General features: G+C 40.5%; 1 protein-coding gene across 1 annotated transcript in view; it reads right to left on the reverse strand.

Annotated features, from left to right (window-relative positions):
• Positions 1–2,801: 2,801 nt before the first annotated feature.
• Positions 2,802–22,056, reverse strand: part of mboat2a (membrane bound O-acyltransferase domain containing 2a) — a 42,880-nt gene continuing 23,625 nt past the window's right edge. The window contains exons 3-13 of the mRNA XM_085441027.1: positions 18,890–18,967; positions 14,115–14,210; positions 12,056–12,111; positions 9,240–9,294; positions 7,821–8,007; positions 7,054–7,246; positions 6,364–6,467; positions 6,202–6,266; positions 5,797–5,929; positions 4,851–5,002; positions 2,802–3,316 (exon numbers count right to left, since the gene is read on the reverse strand). Coding sequence (XP_085297153.1) covers positions 3,148–3,316; positions 4,851–5,002; positions 5,797–5,929; positions 6,202–6,266; positions 6,364–6,467; positions 7,054–7,246; positions 7,821–8,007; positions 9,240–9,294; positions 12,056–12,111; positions 14,115–14,210; positions 18,890–18,967 — 1,288 coding nt within the window. The 3' untranslated portion in view covers positions 2,802–3,147. The remainder of the gene's footprint in view (positions 3,317–4,850; positions 5,003–5,796; positions 5,930–6,201; positions 6,267–6,363; positions 6,468–7,053; positions 7,247–7,820; positions 8,008–9,239; positions 9,295–12,055; positions 12,112–14,114; positions 14,211–18,889; positions 18,968–22,056) is intronic.

Raw genomic sequence — 22,056 nt, forward strand, 5'->3', positions numbered from 1 at the left:
AGAAAACTAACAGGGGGAAAAAAGCGGGGAGGTGGGATTTGTTTTTACTGTACGACATTAATTTTACAGTTTTAACAGTAACTTTATAGGTTCTGAGTTTAAAAACACAACAAAATATTTTTCTGAATTCAACAAGTAGTTAAAATAAGCTTTAAGCACAAAGCTTACATGCTGTGCGTTGCTTTTAGGCAATTCTGTTGATATAAAGCAAAATATTTAGCTTTTTCTTTGGTCGCCTATTAAAGTATAATATAAATGCTGAACCTGAGTAAAGCATCTGGATACTCCCCCCAATTTGTACTCAATTCCCATTATGATGTGCATGGAGCAGTAGATGGATAATCTAATGATGATGGCAATTTTGTTACACTACAAAGCAGAAAATAAGGCCAATTCCTTTTGTTTGCCCCATTTTTTTGACTTTGGGTGGATGAAGGATATATCCACACAAGTCAAGTATTGTTTAAAAAAAAAAAAAAAAAGAGACAAAAATCAATAAAAGATAAAAACCCAATTGATAAATATGTTTTAATATATTTTAATGATTCTACTCGTGTTTCTCTTTAACATGCAAGAATCTTAACCTCCTAAGACCTGAACTCTTCCACGACATGCTTTTTTAATTTCTCTTTGATATTTGGTCACATTGGGGCCCAATGAATGTAAAAACAAAGAATTACCAGATTTTATTTATTTTTTTACCTTATTTTTGTTTTTAAGAAAAAACTAATTTTGATAGAACAGTAGCAGTATAATGTCCTCGTAAGTGGATATTAGACCCTTGTAGAGCAAAATTGTGTATTTTGGTCTAAATAACCCATGATGTAATGTTCACATATGTGGACGGCAGGTCCTAGGAGGTTAATGTTATATGCACATGTGATATATGCAGCTAAAGCCCTTTTGTACTAGTGTTTGCATTCATTTAAAAACAAATTACTTCGTTTTTTTTAACAGGACAAAAACAAATCATTTATGACATAATGGCAGTGTTAGTGTTTAAAAATAAGTTCTCTTTATTCCCCCACATAAATCAGAATTGTAATGTACTGTTATACAAATCTTTCAATAAATTTCCTTCTGACACAAAAATAACCAATATGTTCCACAGGCACGCACACGCACACACGCAGGCCCACTTATACACAAAAGAAAAAAAAAAAACCCAAAATGCGCCATTTATGATTTGGCACTTTGGACATATGGAGCAGTTTGCATTGATCTGCTGGTTTGGGTGGCCATGCAGTGCAATAATCGCTATGTTTTTGAACAATGACATCCCTTTCCCCTTGGGTGGGCCGCTCTCACCTACACAGGGCCCAGGCTACAAATATAGTGAAGTCGAGTTCACATCAACGGGTCACATGAATACTGGTACACACACACAAAGTTATGGCAGGAAAATGCGAGTGTTATCTTAGTCTTAAAAACCAAAAAAAAAAGAAAGAAAAATCCCCAACTCATCTCTGCTGCTTTGTTACTACTTTACAGGAAACAAATGCATCAGTTTAACTTAAATTATTGAGAATGATTTTTGGAAAAAGAAAAAAAAAAAAGGAAGCATAATTTCAAAGTGATGTTGTGGGCTTTGAAATCCCAAGATTATATCTTGCTCTTACAGGTACATTTATGTGTCACTATTATTCAAAGAGCAGCGAGGTGCCTTGTAAAAGGTCCTCTCTGCACCATGTTTTCATTAACTACATCATTCATTAATCCGATCTAATGATTTCAGAAAAATATCACAGCAGTCGCTGTTATAAGGTCCAACTGAGGGACTCTAGAAGGCTAATAAGGCGAGCCACGGACCAAAACAACATGAGGAAACAGGAACACCATACAGCAAATGCTGAAACATCCCCTAGGCTAACATTAAGTGCACACAATATGAAATAAGACCATTTACCACAACAGCTGACTTATGTGTTTGAAATTTGTACAATACTATAAAGTCACGTACATATATAACTGTAACTGGTTTCTTTATGTGCTTTTATGCACTGTGCATGGACCATTTGACACTTTATTTCTAAGTCAGTGCGGTGATCTGATTAGATTTCTGTTGCGTTTGTAGGACTTAAGACAATTACTGCACAAATAACTCAAGAAGGATGTAAATTCTGTAGGAATTCTGTTAATTAAAATCATTTTGGAGACTTGTTTTAACAACTGAACACAGAGGAAACCTGTCATGAGACAAATATCAGCAGAAATTTAAAAATAATAATAATTCTGAACCCCAAGTCAACAAGCCTTAAAAGGTATTCTAAGTTACCATAGGGTAAACAAACTCCCTTTGAAACACACATTTATCAGATGAGTCTTCTTTGCCCAACAAAAAAAAAAAAAAAAAAAAAAAAAAAGCAGCAGATATGAAAAATATAAAAAGATATCCAGTTATTAAATCTTTTAGACTGGAGAGGAATGAGATCTGAATTCCACTTTGAGATTCTCTCTTTCAGGCATAGTCAAGTCATCCCACAAAAAACAAAAGAGCATTCAGAATGGATTTCAATTAGTGTCATCACAAACATCTAAGTACAAAACACACACGATGTGAATTCTTCTGGAATAGAGATTAAAAAATAAAAAGACATAGAAATCAAACAATATGTTGAGGATCCTAAGGCCTGTTTGAAATTGGCAGCTGATGATAAAGGTTATGTTTCTTTTACATGTACACGGTTTTCTGTTGCCACCTAACAGAGGCTTGTACCCAGACAATGACAAAAACCCTCCACATACTGCGCTTTAAATCTGTTTACCTTACATGAAACCACACTGGTGTAACTGCATTCCTGCAGCGTGCCATTCAAACTGTTATTTCACCTTCAAAGTACATAGAGGGTTTAAGGCAGCTTGGAGGTGTTCGTTTTCACTAATGTATTGTAAAGTAACCACTACCGCTCATTAGTTTACACCTTGGCCATTTCTTCACCTTGGTCTTGTATCCATGTCAGAAGTGTGATTGCTGTCAGCCTTGCTACTGGAAGTTTTTGCCAGGATGTAGACTTGTGTTTTCTGTCTGATAGGAGATATTTGGTTCTTTGTCAGGTAAACGGACTCAACACACTCCAGGTCTCAGTAGTTTATAGTTCGTCTCAGTGTTTCTGCTGCTGAAGGGGCGGCGCGTCACCGTCCCGACCCTCATGTGGTCTTTTCTTTCTGGTTGCAGTTGTTGTCTGTGCTGTTGTGATCTGTCTGGTTGTCCTTCTGGAGGTCGTCCTGCTGCTCTTTGGCCTGCCGGCGTTTCGACTTGACAGGTAGGGCCAGGACCACCAGCAGACATAGAAGATGTAACCCAAAGTACCAAGTCCTGCGAAAACATCGATGAGAGAGAATGTTGTTAACAAGACAACAGTAAACTGCATACTGCACATGTTTGACAACATGACTTTGTAGTAAACAAACAAACAAACAAGCCAGTTTAGCTTGCCTGCAGTCAGACCTTTCATCAACAGAAAACATCTGGCGCATCACAGACATAAAATACAAAAATTAAGACCCGGGACTGAAAAATTAGACAATCTTCTCCCAAAAGTCCAGCCCGGCTCTCCTCAGTTCCAGGATATTCATAGACTGCTACAAGACATGGCTCTACCAATTTTTTTGAGAAATGTTGCTGCCATCAAATTGAAAACAAACTAATATTTTTCTTAAAAATGGTACATTTTCTCAGTTTAAACATTTGATATGTTTTCTGTGGGTGGCTATAGCTCAGGTGGCAGAGCAGGTCAGCCACTAATCAGAAGGTCGGTGGTTCGATCCCAGGCTGCCTCCTGGCTGCATGCCAAATATCCTTGGGCAAGATACTAACCCCATGTTTGCCTACTGGTGGTGGTCAGAGGGCCCAGTGGCGCCAGTGTCCAGCAGCCTCGCCTCTGTCAGTGGCTACAATGTAGCTTGCAATCACCAGTGTGTGAATGTGTGTGTGAATGGGTGAATGACTGAATGTAGTGTGAAGCACTTTGGGGTCCTTAGGGACTGAGTAAAGCGCTATACAAATGCAGGCCATTTACCATTCTGTACTCTATTGTGAATAAATTATGGGTTTATGACATTTGCAGCTCAGTAATGTTTCTTAACATTAAGAAACCAAGAAGAAGAAGACGAAGCTGTGAGTGAGTAAGTGATTCGTTCATGCTATGATTCAGCACAGAGGGAGGGGGCGAGTAACTCAAATGTGCTGTTAGCATGCTAGCAGAGCGATGCTACTGTGAACCGAGGAGCTATTGTCTTGATGTGACTCAGGGTTTTTTCTTCCAGTTCAGAGCAGAAATGTTTTTGTTAAGAAACTGGCTGTTGTTTTTTTTTCCCCCCACACAATTTTAATTATAAGCTAGATATATTTCTACTAATGAAATTCGTTTGCTAATAGCAACAGGGATGCGTCAGTGTGTCAGTTGGGCTTGTGAATCATGATTCACGAGTCAGTAAAGTGATTCTCGAGTATTGAACGATTCATTCATGATTCGCACATCACTACTACAGTGTCTGTTCTTTACTGCCTGTCTAGCAGCTGTTGTTGATGTTTGGATCGTAATTTCTTTGCAGCGACTGGTCAATGTTAAGGTCACTTGTTTTATTTCCTCCTCATCCTTCAATCATAAAGCTGTCTCGTTAACCATTACCGCCTGACAGGCTAATAAAAACATGTAAATTTCAACACTACGGGCAACGATTTCATTTACATTTTTAATACTACAACAATAATAAAGTTTAAGTTTGCTACAATACCACGGTAATCTCACACAACAGAATTGCTTGCAAAATGAATGTATTTTTTTAAAATAAGAAAGGCTGACATTGTGTCTCCTACTCCACAGTGTATAAGAAGCTCATAGACGTACCTGTAGAACTTGAGTGAGGGTCCTACTGCAAGTAGCACAAATGGCGCCACTGTATAACTAATGGCCACCTGAGTCCATGCCCACGTGATCACATCATAGATGCCCTTGTATGAGTCAGACACCAGGAAGTACGGCCTGATGTTGTGCCTTACCTGAAAGAGAAAGTATTTTTCTTACTGCAAGTTCAACTTGTCAATTTAAACATTTTAGGTAAATGAAGCTGTAAAGTTCGAATTATACTCTACCCACTCTTCCGTACGATAGACTAAAGTTGAGCTAACTGACCTAGTTCCAAAAATCTCCACATGACAGCAGGGATTACTGTCGGCTTCCACTCATTATCTGCCCATCTTTCTTTTGCGCCGTCTCTTTCTGTCCCTCGTAGATCTTAGGAGGAATCTATCTCTGAAACAGCTTTGTGTGGCAAAGGCCAGAAGTTGGCATAACTAGGTCAATGCTCTGCTTGTCTTCCTTCAGATAAAGAAGGATACAGTCGCTGCAGAAACTCACAACTCACTGCCCCGCACACAAAATTGACCGTTTCTGCATTTTATCTCTTTTATCCAGAGATTTAATGCATTCCTAGTGTACTATCAGTCCACTGTCTCTGCATAAATCTCCTCCTGTCTCCTCTTTTGACATAACTGGAATGAAGATGTCTGGCTTTGCTGAGATTAGTGGTAATGGCCTCACGCTCAAAATGAGGTTCAAGTGGCACACTACTTCATTATTATCATCCACTTGCAATCCATTAAGTGATTTTGTTGTGTGTTCGTTGGTCTGTTAAGTAGCTGTGGTAAATCTATAGAGGTCTTAAAGTCTAGTATGGCGGTGGCAAACAAATCAATTTTTGTAGCAAAATTTTAATGCAAGTTTTTTGAAAGTAAGTAATATGCAAATTCAGAAGCTTTTCATCAATTGAACAGTGTGCACTGCGTGTACTCACTGCACGTGCAGCCATGGTCATGCCGATGCCAGTAAGGAAGGTCAGATAGTAGCCAGGGTACACCCCGTGCCACATGGCTGACAGCAGGAAGGTGGCAGCAGTGGGGTTAATGGGACAGCGCTCGTAGCACACCCTGAGAAGAAAACATAACGCGTACATCTAGCGCTCAGTCCAAAAAAGTGGAGACCAATGAATCAAAATCTCATAAATGGGCAAAACTGTCTAATTTAAGTTCACTGCATCAAATACAAATGCTTCAGATTATAGGTTCTGTAAAATGTCTCCACATAAATGATGCAGGTATCAAGCAAACATTTTTGCTTATGTGTCAAGGACAATATACATGCACAACTTGTTCTCTTGCAGACTAAGAAAGCTACAGCATTATAACAGAAATGCTCTTACCTCTTAAGCCAAAGAGCTGTTTGAATGTTCCAATTGTCTAGGAACAACTTGAAACTGGTGGCGAACTGAAAACGAATACAGAAAAAAATATTCTTTCAGGCTTTACATAAAAAGTAGCTTTATCTGGATACAAAATAATAAAATGAGAACAAAGATCCAGACCTCAATGTCCAGAATTCTGAGATTTGATATCAGATCCCACTGTGGGGAGCCATCTTTGTTGTATCCGTTGAAGCCGAATCCGGCAGCATTGTTGATAGCATCAGCTGCGGGACAGAGGTACATGGGCTTCAGAGTAGAGCGACTACAGTAAAGAATGACAAGAGCTTCCCTCCCTGCAGTTTGTAAAGTAGTGACGGAAACAAATGGAGCCTTGGATGCGTTTGTCTAAAATTAAGCGCGACACCACTAGATCTTCACCACTAGATGGCACTGTTACCTCAAAAAATATCTTGAGGTTGCATTTCACATAGACAAGTTCAATTATAAAACTTAAAGAGGCAGTGGGGTTGAGCAATATGATCTTAGTAACACTTATAGACACACATTTCATCAGACTGTCCAGCTTATCACCAAATTTGAAAATTTGAATGCCAGTAGGCATAAGGTATTTCCTCCCTCTCCTGTCCCAGCTCTTCCTAACATTTTGTGCACGTTACACATGTTATTTAAAGACTGTTTCCTTTCCAGCATAAGGATATACAGTGTTTATGCAAATGTTTAAAATCTGCATAAAATCAGAATATACAGATTTTATTTGCAAACATTCAAATGACAGATTCAAATCTCTGAATAACACATTTATGGGAGGAAATGTGTTATTCACTGATAAGAAAGCCAAGTCAAACTCACCGAGCGTCCAGACAAAGTAGTACTTTGGCCTCAGCGCCAGCATTGCCAAGTAAAGGTAGACAACCTGGAGATGGAAGGGTGTGGAGTTTACAAAGTCGTCGTCTATCGAGCGCTCCACTGGGAGTAGCTTGTAGAGGGACAGATAGACGGCCAGCGAGATAGCACAGGTACACAGCTTGGAGATGACATCATTCTGGACAAAGGTGGGAGACAATAAAAGCAATTAAGCAATCCAATTAAACTCGGTGCACTCTATTATATTCAAAAACGAACGCTGGCAACATGACGAGAGGTGATGTTATTCTACAGAAACCCGGTTAAGCTGATTTGAAGGTAAATCAAGTCCTTGAGAATCCTTTCATGTTTTATATTTAGCAACATCTGTTTTCACTTTGTTCCTTTCTTTTATGAAACACTTAAACACAAACGCTAATCTTGGACTGTCGTTAAAATATTAATGCATTATGCATCAAGAATATATGAAAAACCTTGAGGTTTCGATATTTGCGTCACAAATTCCCAGTAATGTCCCAGTTTCTGTCACGCAAATCAAAACCCTGTATATGTATGGCAATATATTATTCTTAGGACTGCTCCACTTTGGGCCTTTTATCGAAATGTGCAATTTTACATCACAGTTATGTGCATTCAAGATTCAAGATAGTACCTTCTGTCAAGTAAAAACTGCAATTTTGTATTGACCGTTAGGCTCATCTGCCTAACCAATCTAAATGGAACTTAACTGTGTCCACTAATGTGCTTTGTACCTTGGGCGAGGGTTCAGTTTGCTTGTACTTTCCATTCTCCTTGCCGTTGGCGTTCTCCTGGTGCCGCGGCTGGTAGCACGTTCCTTCAATGAAGGCCTTGTAGTCGTTGTAGGAGCAGGTTGGCCCTGCCAGGATCCCCATGAAGTTACAGTTGTAGCTCAAGTATTCCAACAAACTGGGCATACGACTTGAGGAGACAGGGATTGAACATTAGAAAATATTCATCCATTCATTACAGAAACCAGACCAAACATATATGAGTGACTAAACCCATGTTATAATGCCTTAGAGCAGTATTGTCCATATCGACTGAGAAGAAGTAGGATTTATTCGACTGAACGGTCCAAGCAAAGATGGAGAATCTCGACTGACCCTGGAGACTTTTTTTTCTCCTAGTTTTTCCTATTTAAATTTCATCTGCTAGGTGAAGCACAGTCTGACTGCTGGAACATGCGGGATGTCCTTCCCAGCAGCCATTTCAGAGTAAGCGGCTGACTCAGAGTAGCCCAGCGAAGGATTGTGATGTCTAGGGCCTTAAAGCTACAATGAGTAGGTCTTCTAGTGATCACTATGTTTGCTCGGTTTTATAACCATCTAGGCTGGTTTGTGTAAGATTCACATGTAAAATATGTGTTATTCTTTGCTGTGCATTTTTTTCTATTCTGTTCTTTTTATTGGCTAGTCTTTTCTAACCTTTTTGACAAATATAAACTACCTGTTTCTAAACAACTACTTTTACTTTTGCTGCATTATGGTCTCCAATAGGAATGACAAATGGCCTGCATTTGTATAGCGCTTTTCTAGTCCATAGGACCCCAAAGCGCTTTACACTACATTCAGTCATTCACCCATTCACACACACATTCACACACTGGCGATAGCAAGCTACATTGTAGCCACAGCTGCCCTGGGGCGCACTGACAGAGGCGAGGCTGCCGGACACAGGCGCCACCGGGCCCTCTGACCACCACCAGTAGGCAAACATGGGTTAGTATCTTGCCCAAGGATATTTGGCATGCAGCCAGGAGGCAGCCTGGGATCGAACCACCGACCTTCTGATTAGTGGCTGACCTGCTCTGCCACCTGAGCTACAGCCACCCAAGGGGGGGGGGGGGTCAGTTATACAGCAGGATAGATGGAGGGGATAGGCATTCCCACAGTACAAGTCACCAGAGAGTAGTCAATGTGTTGTTTCCTAGATACAGAGTGCCTAACAACTGCTTGACAGCGCCAGAGAGACTGAAAGGGGAGGGCAGTGTGGCGATTGCCTATGCAGAAAGCAATAACGCCTTTATTAAAGAAAAGAGGATCATTGCTCTCAGACTGAATGCCAATTTAAAAATCACAGCAGCTTTTTAATTCCACTTGATTCAGTGAACTCATCATTTGAAGCATCAAAAACATACCTGAGTCACATACCTGATAGCAAAGTATTTCTGACCGGGAGTCAGCTGCCCTTCTCGCTTGGTCAAACCTACAAATGTAGAGAGACACTTCAATGCCAACAGGTGACGTGCATAACAGCTTCACAACACACACACACGCATTATTTTAAGCTTGTTAAGGGTCACAAGCATTTTTCTAATACACTATGCTATTTTAGCTCTTTATTCTGTCAACAGGATATGGATTGAAATGGATTACACTCCTGCCACAGCAGCTTAATACCATTTAAAACTATCAACAAAACATTTTGTACCATAGATTCTGCAGCGTTAATTGTACAAGTTAGCGTAGGTGCTACACAGGGCCTGACCAGGGTGTATAACCTCACATCCTATGAGGCTGCCCTAAACTGCAAACTTTTGGACATCGCTTCACGGCTTTATCCAGAAAGTTGCAGGCGCGTAAATCCCCTTTTTATTTGTTTTTGTCCGCAGCCCTGGCCTTCCTTAATAACACAATTCCCTCTTCATTTATGCTCATCGGCCACTTTATTAGGAAAACCTGATTGACTGGTTCTTAAGGCAAATATCTAATCTACAGGAAAGGAACAGGAACTTGAGGTGACAATTCACATGGGATCACCATAATAGAAGACTGGAAAATACATTTCCTGGTCTTGATTTGCTTAAGCACCACAGCCTACCTGAGTATTGTTGCTGACCCTGTGAGCACAGTACCCATCTTTTGATGGCTGGTAACATGCCCTGATGCCACAAAGCTCAAGTCATCGCAAACCAGTTTCTTGGAAGTGATGATGAGTTCAATGTACGCTCACAGAATAGGTATAGAATGGGTTCAGACCACCATCATGTTGGTAAGGAGACCACCTGTCTAACAGTGGAAATTAACTTATGCTCCATCAATCGCAGGCTGGTAAATTTTCCTTCCTGGCTGGCAGCATATAGCTGAGCGGGACACAACAATATCACTTGCTACAGGAACGATTTCTTTACAATATTAACGACCGTTACATGGAAATTTATGGCTCACACACACCTGATCCTTTGTTACCTGATCCTAAACCCAACACACTCTTTTTTTTTTTTTTTTTTTTTTTTTAAATATTCATTCTTACATTCTCATCTCTCTATTCAGTGCTTGTTTTTTAAGATACCCGTCACCCCTTGTCCCCATTTCACATTCATTAAGCTATTATGTTGTTTAAAAATTCAATACAATATCAATCACAGCTGAGTTAGCAGAGGACAGTGAGTGACGGAGAGCAAAAGCAAAGGGTGTAAAGAAAAGATGATGCAACAGAGCAAACAGGGTGTTGTGTGTGCATAACCTCATCGCCTAACACTGGCTGTTCCACTTTGCAGTCTGCTCTTTGTTATGAAGACCAGTGGCTATGCAATTCATTATACTATGAGATTATATGCCTGTTGTGCAAGCTAATATTTGGTTAAACTTTCCTGTTCCTCGGGCCACAATTTAACCCTCTGACTCAATTTAAAACTCAAATTAAATATTGACCTCTGAGACTGTAAACTGTGCCATCGACACATGTATTCTAACAAAGGGAGACAATAAATATTGGGCAGGTAATCAGGATGCGGCACTTCGTTCATGGCCACTTATAAGACCAGGGGTGTCAAAAATCATTTAATTCATGGGCCATTTTATCTCAGTGGACTGGACTTAACAGCGTTACTGCATAGCTACCAAGAGTAAAAGACATCCAAATTTTTAAGCCGTATGTAAAGAATTTTGTGAAAATGTTTGCAAAAACTTAAAATAAAAACATGCTGGTACAGCTCCTTGGCTTAACCAGCTCAGTTCATTGTTGCATTGCAGGCCATGGGAAATGCGTTGTCAGTAAGAAGTTCTGTAAAAGTGATGATGATTCAAAACTCTGGTTGCCCAACCTGTTGATTTTGTCCATGCCACTCACATGTTACATCTTGTTCTTAATGATTTGGCTTCCTACAAAATACAGTGAAATCTCCAGAAAACATGTACTCCTGTGAGACTTTGCAAAATCATCCAGTGACACCAATGCATTTGGCATAATTGCAAAGAGAAGCAGTTAAAATCCTTATATCACACTATTCAAGTAAACATCATCCAAATTGTCATTAGACTGATGACTGTGTTCAGTCAGTACACTGAGGTGACTTAAGCCACCAAGTGGGCGCTAAACAGCTGTGAGTACCTCTCTGATACTCGGTTAGGTGTTCCTATTTTAAACATGATTTCACTTCTGGATCTTTATTTACTCCTCATTGGCACATGTGGTGTTTCAATTATATCAGCAAAGTCTCTATTTGTTCCAGGAGCGGAGGGAGAGTCAAATGCAGGTCAGCCACAGGGAGACAAATTGGACTTTTGCACGTCCACTAAAAGTTGTGTTACCTTAAAAAAAAAAACAAAGAAATAATCACAGGCTCTGCAGTATGTCACAATGTAACACGGGGCTGTTCCATCACATGTCTTGTCTTGACTTGACTTGACTTTTTGGACAGCACAAAAGCACAAAGTCTAGTTTAATTAGATTTGGGATTAAAGAAAGTCTTAACGGTTGAGAAGGGGGAAAAAAAACAATGCAAAGTTGGTCATTGCTCCATTATATAACTATGTTTATGCTCTCCTTCTGGTTCAGTAGCCCACTGTAGGAACTGACAACTGGCTCAGAAATGTGGCCATCTGATCTGTTTTCACACTCCAAAGAGAATTGAACTGACATTTTCACTTCTGTCACATCTGCTACTTCTTTTTTTCAAAGTATGCACACACACGCACGCACACTACACTGGAGACACACGGGCTTTAACGACACTTGTCCTTACCATCATGGATTTCAAATGCCATGCTGGTGATCTTCTGTGTGATAACCATCATGGGCCTAAAGACAGAGTAAACATTAAAAAAAAAACCCAAACAGACCAAAAAACAAACACGCAGCACATTTAAGTCTCAGTGTTCTGACTTTAGGATACATACATTTCCTCATGCACTAAACCTTTGTCCTGAGTTTTCCTGCCTGGCTGCTATCCCATATTCATTTAGCAACTATTGTTTGATATTTTATGTGGAATCTTCCAATAACAGTGCAAACACTGAGTGGTAGTATCTTCACAATGGCTAGTTTCCTCCAGGATAACGGCAGCCTTTATTAAACTTCCTGTTGTTGTTTTTTTCTCCAGTTCTGTGCTGGTCAGCCCTCCTTATCCCGACTTAATGATATTCTCTATCAGTGCGGGATATGTATAAGCCTGAACTCAGAAAAACACAGCTCCTCTCCTGGTGCTTGCATCAGCACATTCTGGATTAATTTTATACATGAAAGCTGCTGGTGGCATGAAGTTGAGCTACAAACGGAAGAATAAGCCACAGGGTAGAGATTATTTGCTCTTTAAAGGCCAATTGGGTAAAAGTTGCAACTATGGGATGTTACTATGAGACTTAAGCCAATTATTATTATTATTTTTTTTTTTTATCTTGCACGTTTTACGGATAAATATGTAAATGAGGCGTTATTTACCTATAGTACTGTGCAAAAGTCTTGAGCCACATGTCATTTCTTTATATTTTGGTAAGAAGAGAAATAGTTGCAGAGATTCATGGAAATGCAGTATATTAAATACAAACAGTTTGTATAATACTAACCAGCCTGAAAGTCGATATTTGATAAGACCACCTTTATTCTTTAATAAAACCTAAATTCTCTTAGGCAAGCTTTCTTGATAGGTTTTTTAGGCCTGCAACGTTTTGCCCTCCACTTGTCCACGCACACACTGACCACCATGCCAAAATATTTCAAGTTTTCAGCTAATAGCTCTTTAGGAATCACCTTATTGATGCAAAACTACTATTTTATGCCTAACTGTCTCATCTTTTGGCATCAAGCATTTTTGCAGATTCAGCAAAGAAATTGGAAGAAATTGTGTATTTCTGCAAAAAGTGCCTAAAGCCAGAATTTAAAATGCGTTGTATGTTATGTGTTGACACAACACGAGTATGTCTTTTTTCTGCCTGAATGACTCATAGGTCAGTGTTAAGTGACTTAAAGAAAAAAAATGCACATTTGGCTGGGGTGGGAGGTACAATGACATTTAAGAAAACATGTGATTTTGACATTTTGAGCGAAAACAGAGGGACAACAGATGTAGCTGAAGGAGTGAAATCTCACAGAGGAAGTATGGCTTTGCATTAGGTTGCTTAGTAACTAGCCACCCCCAACCTGCTGGGAGTGCGGGCTGTGTGCTCAAACTGTCAGACTGTCTGGAGAAATGGGAACCAGCCACTTGGAACTGCAGTCCCTGCCGACGTCCTCGTGCGGACACAGATGAGCAGTGGGACTCAGTCTTGTATCCATTTAGCTCGAGTCACATCCAATATTCGGCCGATTCTTATCGACGACTTCTCCTTTTAGCGTCATTTGTAGTCCATTTGGGATTCAAGCTCAATCACTGAAGGTCTTTAATGTTAAATTAAGGTCCAAAATATCTTAAAAGTGCACTGATTATGCCTCATTTTCTGTCATTTGGCAAAGTCTCAAATGTTGAGGTCAGCACACAAGTAATCCCCGTGAGCCAAACGTTCAGGCTTCAGTCTACTCAAAACACACAGTTTCCCTCAGACTTTAGAGAGGACAGAGAGGGGATTATTCTTAAAATTTGGTCAGCTCAGGCATACAGTTCACAGATGCCCCACACACCTGATCTTTAAACACACTGTATATGCAAGGGCTAGCCAATCAAACTGGGCTTAAAGGGAGCGTGGTCTTAAAAGGAAAGCATTCGAAATAGCTCGTTTCAGAAAATGGATAACTGATGGGCTGTACAACAAAAAGCATTCTTTTGAAATGTGAAAAATGAGGATGAAAGAGTTCTAGTGTTAGCTTACCCTGTGAAATCTGCAGAGTACATGCCGTAGTCAAAAACGTAGACCCGTGTGATTTGACACAATATCAAATAGCCCAGTGTTACAATGAAGCAGTATCTACACAGAAAAGAAGCAGAGAAAAAAAATTATTAGATTTTATCTGCATTTAAGTGACATTTAAAAAAAAGAAATAAAGTAGTAGTCACAAAAGTCAGACACAAAAACCGCTAAGAAACTTGGGTACGACTTGTTCTCAACTATTCAACATAGCAACGAGGAGCTTTTCAGACCAGCACCTTGATATGTGCAACATAAACAGTTCATTTTAGAGTTCTGGGGAGAAAAAAAATAAACTTTCATCTCTTTGTTTTGATCTCTGTGGTTGAACAAAGATTTTTTTTTTTCCCCCAACACAGCACAGTACGCAGTGGCCTCAGGAACACGGCAGAACTATGCAGCGGGGGGAGGGGGAGTCGTAAACTGGACAAAAGGGCAGAGAAGGCTCCAGCAATGTGTCTCTGTCAGGGAGGGAAGACGGAGGACAACACGACCTTTCAAGACAAGGCCCAAAAACAGAGCAGCGCTAAAGGGTCTAACACAAAGCTGCTGCAGAGTCAGCTCAAGTCAAAGCTAGCCAGATAGCATCCCTCCGCTGTCAACAATAAGAGGATTGTGCCTCTCTGAGAAGCAATACAGCATACCAGCTACAACAATGCTGTGCTGGAGATAAGCCACAACGGGACCTCTTGATTCTCACAGCCTACTGTATCCAAGACGTCACCTGATATCTGCTGCCAAGCACGTATGAAACAAAATAAAAGAAGGCACTCGTACTTCTCCAGTATGAAACATTTGTATAGCTTTCAAGAGCCATTTCTCTAGAAGCAATCAAACACTACAATTGCACACTCCTATTAATCACAAAACCCTTAGAGGAGACAGACAAAGCACAGTAAACTGGTGATAATCACTGCGTAGTCCTTTTTTATTCTCAGAGATTTGTATACAGCCCACACTTGGCATCTCATCCGAGGGTATAAGCAGTTTACACAATATTCTTTCAGCATTCTGCACATATAGGAGACCAAACGGCTCTTTGCAATGTTGCTAAGATTCCCACACCGCTGCCTGTAGCTTTTTCAAAGCTGGTTTCATTATTCTCTTGCATAAATTGACAATATTCTGTCCGTCAGACGCTTTCACATAATATTTCTCAAGGCTTCATTCATACGTGGTCCAAAATTAACACCCACTAAGCAGTAGATTAGTAGGAAGACTCTGCATTTGGTCAGTAAATATTGGAGGGCTATCTGTCACACTGGCTGGTAAATACCGGTGGCAAGAAACAAATGCAATGAAATTATGTAATGACAAAACTCTTTACCCCTTGAAAACTTGCAAGGAGTAGATTAGTTTGTCCCCAAGAAAGTGTGAACGCCCTATTATATCTGCTCCGTGTATCGTTGCACATGCGTCAGATCTGGTGAAAATATACACATTTTATTGAGCCCCCATACGGGGTTTTACAAAATGAGTCAAGTTAGAGAAGGCGGGGTCTCCCTGTGCAGCTATCCTTGGAAAAACCTGGAAACTATTTTTTGATGGTGGTCAAACTACATCTTTAATTATATATTCTGAGGTGTCATGACTCGTCATTATGGGTGCAGCGGAGGTCGTCAAGTGTTTGTCAGGGAAAGAGGTAAGTCACTGTTGCCTGAACAGTCATCCAGCATTGAATTAAAAACTGAAATCTGCATCTGCAGTCTGTCCTAGCTGGGGAAAAGAGGGGTAAATCGTTAAGAGGTCGCCAGTCCATCACACAGCAGACACAAAGAGAATGACTACTAACGCTTATTCTGACACTGACAGCCGAGATAAAAATCACCAATTATCCGTGAGAGGCGGCAGGAGCACCTGGAGAAAGCCCACTTAAAACATATTACTGATGCGTTGGAGTGAGGTACATTGTTCAGTTGCACTGTCAGAAATTACACTCACTTTTAACAAAAAGACTAGACTGTATGCCAGAAAGTGCACATTTAGTGATTTAGTGCAACACAAAAGGGAATTTTTCTTTTGACTCCACAAAAGAAAAAAAAGAAAAAAAAAGAATCTTTATCAAAAACCCTAATTTTGCCAGGATCAGCACTCTGCAGTAGAAGTGTGCAGCCACATTTTATCAGTGAAGATGTGAACTATATATGCAGGACCGGCTATATTTGTACTGAGCCCAACAGGGATCCTGTCTTATCATCACCTGATTTGTATTTGTGTAATTTACAGCTCAGAAGGGGGTGTTTCATTTCCACTCAAGGCATCAGATGGAGCCTGGAGACTAAAGCAGGCTGGTCTCCCGCTGTGGGACAGCGGTAGACAGGTCAAGCCACACTGGAGGTGCAGGTATGGATACAGTGCACGGTGTATACAGAAATGAAAACTAAAAGCAGGCCAAGCAAATTTGAGGAAGTAATTCATACAAATATCACCCTTAGATTTACAGTCAATTTAAAAAGAGATCAAATTTCCTTAACTCTGTTGGCTAGCACTGGAGCTACAGATGTTTAAAGGGTAGCAAAGTGGTTTCATGAACAGACGGATGCAACAGACTTGGATTCAGACCCTTTTTGGTCTTAATGACCACTCAATGCATGCTACACTATATCCGCCTTTTCCACACTTAAGTGCTTTACCTAGCTTGCATCCACCTACGCCCTATTTAGAGTTACCAATTACTGTGCATGTCTTTGGACTGTGGGAGGAAGTGAGAGTATCCAGTAGAAACCTACAAGCACAGGGAGAATATGCATCATGCCAGTATCTCTTTATCTTTATGTTTTCCCCAAACAAATGACACATAAGTTCCAGACTTATGTGTCATTTGTTTGGTTTAGGTGAAGGTGCTGCCTGGTTAGAGAGTGTGCAGGTGGAAGGATACATTAAGTGCTCTTGGCTGGCTGTGAATTCTCTAGACTATACTCGATTCTCACAAGGGTTCAAGGTGACATCAAACTAGGGAGCTGGCAGGGCAAAGACCATTTGATATCAAATCAAACTGAAGTAGAAAATTGCGTTCTCACATATAGCTCAGGCCCACAGCTCATGTGTGAAAATGTCTCTTGAGGCCAGTAAAACAAATGAAAAAGAAAAGAAAAACACATAAAATAAAGAAAAACAACCCAATTGATTAAACAGCTTTAAGTAGCTACATGCTGTAAAAGAGCCAATTAGATACAATTACCTCATTTTAAGGCTCAAAAGCTGAAAACTATAAAGATCAGGTACCAACACATTTGCATCAAGACAGCAGTTTTTCTCTCATTTCTGTAGAAGTCTGACTTGTTACAATTCTTTTTTTACTGCCAGTATCCCTGTAAGTGGGCTCTTTCATTACTCTGATAGCCTCTTTCATTAGTTACACTATATCTAACAATGTCACAGTTCTCCCTCTTTGCCGTCAACCAGCAGGCAGTGCTGTGTTCACGCTCGAGGCAAGTTGGAATGCATCTAGAACATTCCCCGTCATTTGCCACATCCAACAGGTGAGCCGTCAAAGACAGCAGGGAGCTGGGAGTGAAAGAGATCTGGAGCTCACGTGATGAATAGTAACTAAACAAAGCACCTCTAGTCAGACTACAGCCAGACTTGGGTTCGATCCACACTTAGACCCAAAAAGCTGTCATACTGAGCTCCCTGTATGCTTGACCTTCCTCACTGTATGTTGTGTATGGGTTCGTTAGATTTCCCCATCTGTCACAGATGGCAGCTGAAATCCAGGATGTCATTTATGTCCCCTACTATGGATTGGCATTTTTTTTTTTTTAAACACTGGAGAATATGTCGATTTGCCCTCAGTGTTTTCATGGCAGCTTGAAGTTTCACAGTGGAAAAAAAAAATAGTGTATTTAGCTTTATAATAATTCACTGCAAGCCTCCATTAAAGGGGACAAAAGATTATTTCCTTAGGTTGATTACTGCAGACAAGTTTTAAAAAAAGAAAAGAGGGCATTAAGGTAAACGTTTTACCAGTGGCACACTTTTATGTGTTGAGATATTTTAAAGTTTACATAAGCTGCTATGTTAGAAATAGTTCAAAGAACAAAGGTTGCGATCTAAAGTTCAGACTGACGTGTCCAGCCACTTGGCACAAACCCCCAGCTCGATCTCAGCTTATTAGACTGATAATAACTAATTTGTTATGTAAAAATATAATGCAGGTGAAGGTTTCATAAGTGTTACCGCAAGAGGGAGTGGACTGCGCTTATGTACCAACCTGCAAAGACACAACACTGGGCTACAAAGGACAATAAGAGTTGAACCTCTTGCAAAGGGTGATGCATGTCAAAACGTGTTACTCATCTAGTTAACCAAAGTTGTCATTTCCATTCTGTCACTGGGTTTGGAGCCTTTTCTTTCTGAGAGCAGCTGTTGTGATGAATATTTCCTTAGTATCTATTTAGAGCGATCTTCCCAGGGGGAAACATCCAATGTTCACACCTGCACTCATAACCTTGAATTCTAGCAAAAATAACATCTAAGCCAATGTGAATATGCCTGTGCGTCTGAGTGTGTGTGTTTGTCTTCATGAGGCATGGACACAGAAGCCCGGGAGCAGAATCAGTATCAGTGTGACTTAGGCCTATGTGCCCTAAACAGATAAAGCACATGAAGCCTTAAAACAGTCCAATATCTAATGTAACATTAATGACAAGATTCAAGTGCAGCAAACTTCAAGTTTTGGTTTCAGGGTTTATTAAATCAAACAGATTTTTTTATAGGTTTGTGAGTTTTCTTCTTACTTGTGCATGTTCTCCAGCCCAGCAAACACCATCACACTGTAAGACAGGCCACTCTGGACCAGGAAATGAAGGGAATACCTGTAGAGAGACAGATACCACAAATAATAAATACCACTGTTTATTTATCTACCTGTATAGTTGTAAGGAAGAGGAAATTACAGCATTACAAAGCATAGTCACACCAGCAACCATGTGAGGACAGACCTTTGTAACTAGTAAAGTGTCATCTTTAGTCACAGGGCAAGGAATGTGACCATAACATCACACTATGTTCTTAATTAACATGTTAGTAACAGCACATACTAACAAGATATTAAACCAACTCTGCCATATATCCACCTCTCTCCCTTTGTGCGAGGCACAAACAGTTCAGCAGTGGCAGCAGCTACCGGATGGATCTTTGAAGGGCGCAGTGTGTGATCCTACAGACGTCAAGCCCTCCAGGAGAGGAGAGATGTCACAGTGTGTTAGCTGTGACTCAACAAAGACAACACGTCTATCAGGGCTGGCGAGGAACAAGAGATCATAGGGGTGGGTGAATGGAATTAACTGAAAATACAAGGGTTAAGAGTCCGAGAGGGGAAAAGGCAATAAAATTCTTATACAAAGAGACTCCAACCAGTTTGCCTGAAACGTACTAAATAATCAGTTCCAAATGTTTGTCCAGCAGCATTGAGGAAAAAGCGTATGTTTCTGGCAGAGAGGAAATACAACCTAAAAGAAACCAGTCAGCCTGGAGCATTTGGAAGGAAGCTCCTTTAAGACCAGCAGTCGAGGGCTCTAACACAGAGCAGCAGCAGAATGTCTGTGTGCTATGAAAGCCATGACGAAAGCCATCATATATGCCCCCTGAAAAAAAGCATACACCCAAAAAAAACAAAAAACAAAACAAAAAAACTATTGATGCATTCATGCATTTAATGCCCTTTCCTTCCTCTACATTACATGTTTATCACCAATTCCACTTGTCAAGTTCAACCTTTTTACCCTGTGATTAGCGGCTAATTCAGTCTTAGCAACATAAAACACTTAACTGGGAATACTGAGCCAAGTACAATAAATGCTATATATTACCTCCATAAAACGTATCTTCTTAATGACATTTCTATGGGTGTATAGTCTTTTTATTACCTACTAATTACTGCAGACAATAAAACTCTTTGGCGGGCGCTCACAGAGGTAAATATCAAATAGTGACTATTTGGCCCCTTTGTGCTAAAATAGACGACTGGTTTTGGCCAGAAAAAATGAAGTTTGCTCACATCTCTTGTGTTGTCGGACTAAGTCGGTGTTTCACTTCCTTTATAACTACACTTCCCCTGTTGCCAGTATCTGATGATAAGTTCCACAGCCTTGCTTGAGACGACTTTTCCAAGTAGCCTGTGGTTGAAGTCAAATGCTGTTCATTTACAAAAATAAATTTAAGTCCACTTGGGACCGTTATTGCCACGGGGCCTTGTGATTTAGAAATTGCAGTGCATCCACATGGATAACCACAGCCTGTGTTTTGCCTGAATTTTGAAAACATCTGTGGTTGCCAGCTTCAAAACTTACATTAAACTGATTAGGCTGCCAGATATAATATGTCCACACATCTCCTTCAGGATTTTCTGGTACAGAGCAGAGTTCATAAGTCTATTAATTATAGCAAGTCATTCAGATCCTAAAGCTTCAAAGCAGCTCCAGACCATCACACTACAACCACCGTGTTTGACTGTTGGTACGATGTTCTTTTTATGTTAGTTTTACTCCGGATGTGACATGACTCACACCTTCCAGAAAGTTAAATTTGTATCTCATCAGTTCTCAGAATACCATCCCATTGTGCTTTTGGCAAATGTGAGATGAGCCTTTGAGTTCTTTTTGGTCAGCATTGGTTTTCTCCTTGTAACACTCCCATGGATCCCATTCTGTTTCTTAAGGTTTGTGGCTGTAGCTCAGGTGGCAGAGCAGGTCAGCCACTAATCAGAAGGTCGGTGGTTCGATCCCAGGCTGCCCCCTGGCTGCATGCCAAATATCCTTGGGCAAGATACTAACCCCATGTTTGCCTACTGGTGGTGGTCAGAGGGCCCGGTGGCGCCAGTGTCCGGCAGCCTCGCCTCTGTCAGTGCGCCCCAGGGCAGCTGTGGCTACAATGTAGCTTGCCATCGCCTGTGTGTGAATGGGTGAATGACTGAATGTAGTGTAAAGCGCTTTGGGGTCCTTAGGGACTAGAAAAGCGCTATACAAATGCAGGCCATTTACCATGAATCATCAACACCAACCTTAACTGAGACTAGTAAGACGTACAGTTGTTCCAGGTTCTTCTGTGACCTCCTGGATGAATTGTCGATGCACTGTTGGAGTGATTTTCATAGGCTGTTCAGTCCTGTAAAGGTTCCCTACTGTTCCATGGTTTCTCCATTTGTGTACAGTGGCTCTCACTGTGGTCGGCTGGAGTCCCATAGCTGTACAAATGGCTTTGTAACCCTTTCCAGACTGACAGATGTTGATGATTTTCTATTTTGGTTCTATTTTTGGATAACGTTTTTCCCTTAATAAATGAAATCATCATTTTAAAATACTAAAGGCCACTAGTGCTACCCCTCACCCTCCACGTAGATGCACCTGTGGTCTAAGTTTGAAGTTTCTAGGTGACTTTCTTCTTGAGTTCTTGGATTCACAAGTCTTTTAAGAAAACTTGACCTCTGACCTTGCAGTCATATGACCTTGACTTTGAAGTCAGGGTCACAGAGAATCAAACAGATTTCTAGTAGTGGCACCAATAGCATCAATTTGAGAATGTTCACAAAGTTGGGTTACCATGCCAACCACCCTCCCACCAGGCTGACAACTCCATCAGCTTTGGTTATCCTTGTCTAACATTAACATTTGTTTGATGATCTGAAACATTTAAGTGTGGCAAATATCCAAAAGAAACCAAAACAAATACTTTTTCATGTCACTGTACATAAAGAGAGTGTTTCTGATACTATATGATTGACTATCATCCATCTGCAGATTGGTGTCAGCTCAGTCATAAACAGTCTGTTGGTAAAGTGACATAAGACCCCATCGGTGTGATGATCAGATAACACTTTATCTGGCTATCACTTTCTCACTTGCTGTGCAGCTTGAAGTCTGATTAGGAGGAAACAAGTGTTTCCTGCGTTTGCTATATATACACA

Source organism: Copadichromis virginalis, linkage group LG19 (assembly GCF_057382275.1).
Source record: "Copadichromis virginalis isolate Kocher_CV1m ecotype Utaka linkage group LG19, C_Virginalis_male_GT1.1, whole genome shotgun sequence".
NCBI lineage: Eukaryota > Metazoa > Chordata > Actinopteri > Cichliformes > Cichlidae > Copadichromis > Copadichromis virginalis.